The sequence below is a fragment of the Canis lupus genome, chromosome 15, assembly GCF_011100685.1.
Source record: "Canis lupus familiaris isolate Mischka breed German Shepherd chromosome 15, alternate assembly UU_Cfam_GSD_1.0, whole genome shotgun sequence".
In the NCBI taxonomy this organism is placed as follows: Eukaryota; Metazoa; Chordata; class Mammalia; order Carnivora; family Canidae; genus Canis; species Canis lupus.
In genome coordinates, this window is record NC_049236.1 from 367,211 (window position 1) to 368,934 (window position 1,724).

The 1,724-nt window shown below is 47.3% G+C and overlaps 1 protein-coding gene across 1 annotated transcript; it reads left to right on the forward strand.

Annotated features, from left to right (window-relative positions):
* Positions 1–342: 342 nt before the first annotated feature.
* On the forward strand, positions 343–1,290 carry OR13P5 (olfactory receptor family 13 subfamily P member 5). Its single transcript, NM_001388550.1, is given in 1 exon segment — positions 343–1,290. A coding segment is annotated over 1 exon segment (948 nt).
* The last annotated feature ends 434 nt before the right edge of the window (positions 1,291–1,724 follow it).

The window sequence follows — 1,724 nt, forward strand, 5'->3', positions numbered from 1 at the left end:
GTCCAGGACTAGGGGAGAAGAACCCCAAGCAATGTGCTATGTAATGGTAGCTCCTAAAGACAAGAAAGCAGGTGGCCTTGCTGTGACTAAGAGAACAAAATAAGACTCTGTCAGTCTTAAAAAGATTTAGGTCTGAAAAACAGAAAATTCCATGAAGGTTTCCCTCCCCTCCCGAAATTTAGCCTCGCCCTGGCTCGTCCTCAGTCTCTGACCAGATATTAGTTCCAAGTAGTATCCAAGGAACCACTGACCTTGTCAGCAACTGAACGGTCATGATAGCTGAATGTGTATCTTACATTTGGCCACTAGTAGGTTCATTTCTCTTTCTGCAGCTGAAGGAGAATGCAGAACTTCCCCTGGGACAACCACAGCTCTGTGTCTGAATTCATTCTTCTGGGCTTCTCCAGGGATTCCCAAATTAACGCAATCCTCTTCAATATCTTCCTCTTTCTCTACCTCTCTACACTTGTGGGCAATGGGCTCATTATCACCTTGATCTACTTGGACTCCCGCCTCCACACACCCATGTACTTCTTCCTCAGTGTCCTCTCCATGCTGGACATGAGCTATGTCACCACCACTGTGCCCCAGATGTTGGTGCATCTGATCTGCCAGAAGAAAACTATCTCTTATGTTGGGTGTGTGGCTCAGATGTACATCTTTCTGGTGTTGGGCATCACTGAGGGCTGGCTCTTCTCCGTCATGGCCTATGACAGATATGTAGCCATCTGTTACCCACTCAGGTACAAGGTTATCATGACCCCATGGCTGTGTGGGGCAATGGTGGTCTTTTGTGGATTGTGGGGAATCAGCTGTTCCCTGGTCTACACTGTCTTCACAATGCGCCTGCCCTATTGTGGCCCTAATGAGATCAATCACTTCTTCTGCGAGGTCCCTGCTGTTCTGAAGCTGGCATGTGCAGACACATCCCTCAACGACCAAGTAGATTTCATCCTGGGTTTCATCCTTCTCCTGGTACCTCTTTCCTTCATTCTGGCCTCTTATGTCTGCATCTTTGCCACTATCTTGAAGATCTGCTCGGCCCAAGGCCGACTCAAGACCTTCTCCACCTGTGCCTCCCACATCACTGTGGTCACCATGTTCTGTGGGCCTGCCATGTTTATGTACATGAACCCTGGGGCCAATGCCTCCCCAGAGCGGGACAAGAAACTGGCTCTGTTCTACAATGTTATCTCTGCCTTTCTCAACCCCATCATCTATAGCCTTAGAAACAAAGATGTTAAGAGGGCTTTTCTCAAGTTAACAGGCTGGGGCAGGGCCTCTGAGTAAGGCCCCTGGAGCACAGAAGGCCACAACCAGACCTGAAACCTCAGGTTCCAACCCTCACTCCCTCTTATTACCTACAGGATAGGCAGGGATCATTGACTGATAGGGGAGATGATATGTAAGGTAGGTTCTTGGGTGGGACTTGCTGATGGCTGCAGCAGCTGAGCTACCTTCAAACATCAAGAGACTCAACTATAGACAGAGTGCCAAGTCAAGACTTATGTCTGATTCATTTCTGTTTCCCAGGGCTCAACAAAGGGTCTGGCACAAACAAAGCATCATTAACATTTGCTAATTAAATGACTGAGTTCATGAGGATTGAGCCTATTAAATCAACTCAAATGGCCAGGACAAGAAGACTGATAGGACCCATATCAGTGACTTTATTTTATCTTGATCAGGAGCACGAACAGATCTAAAGAAATATAGTTTTAAGA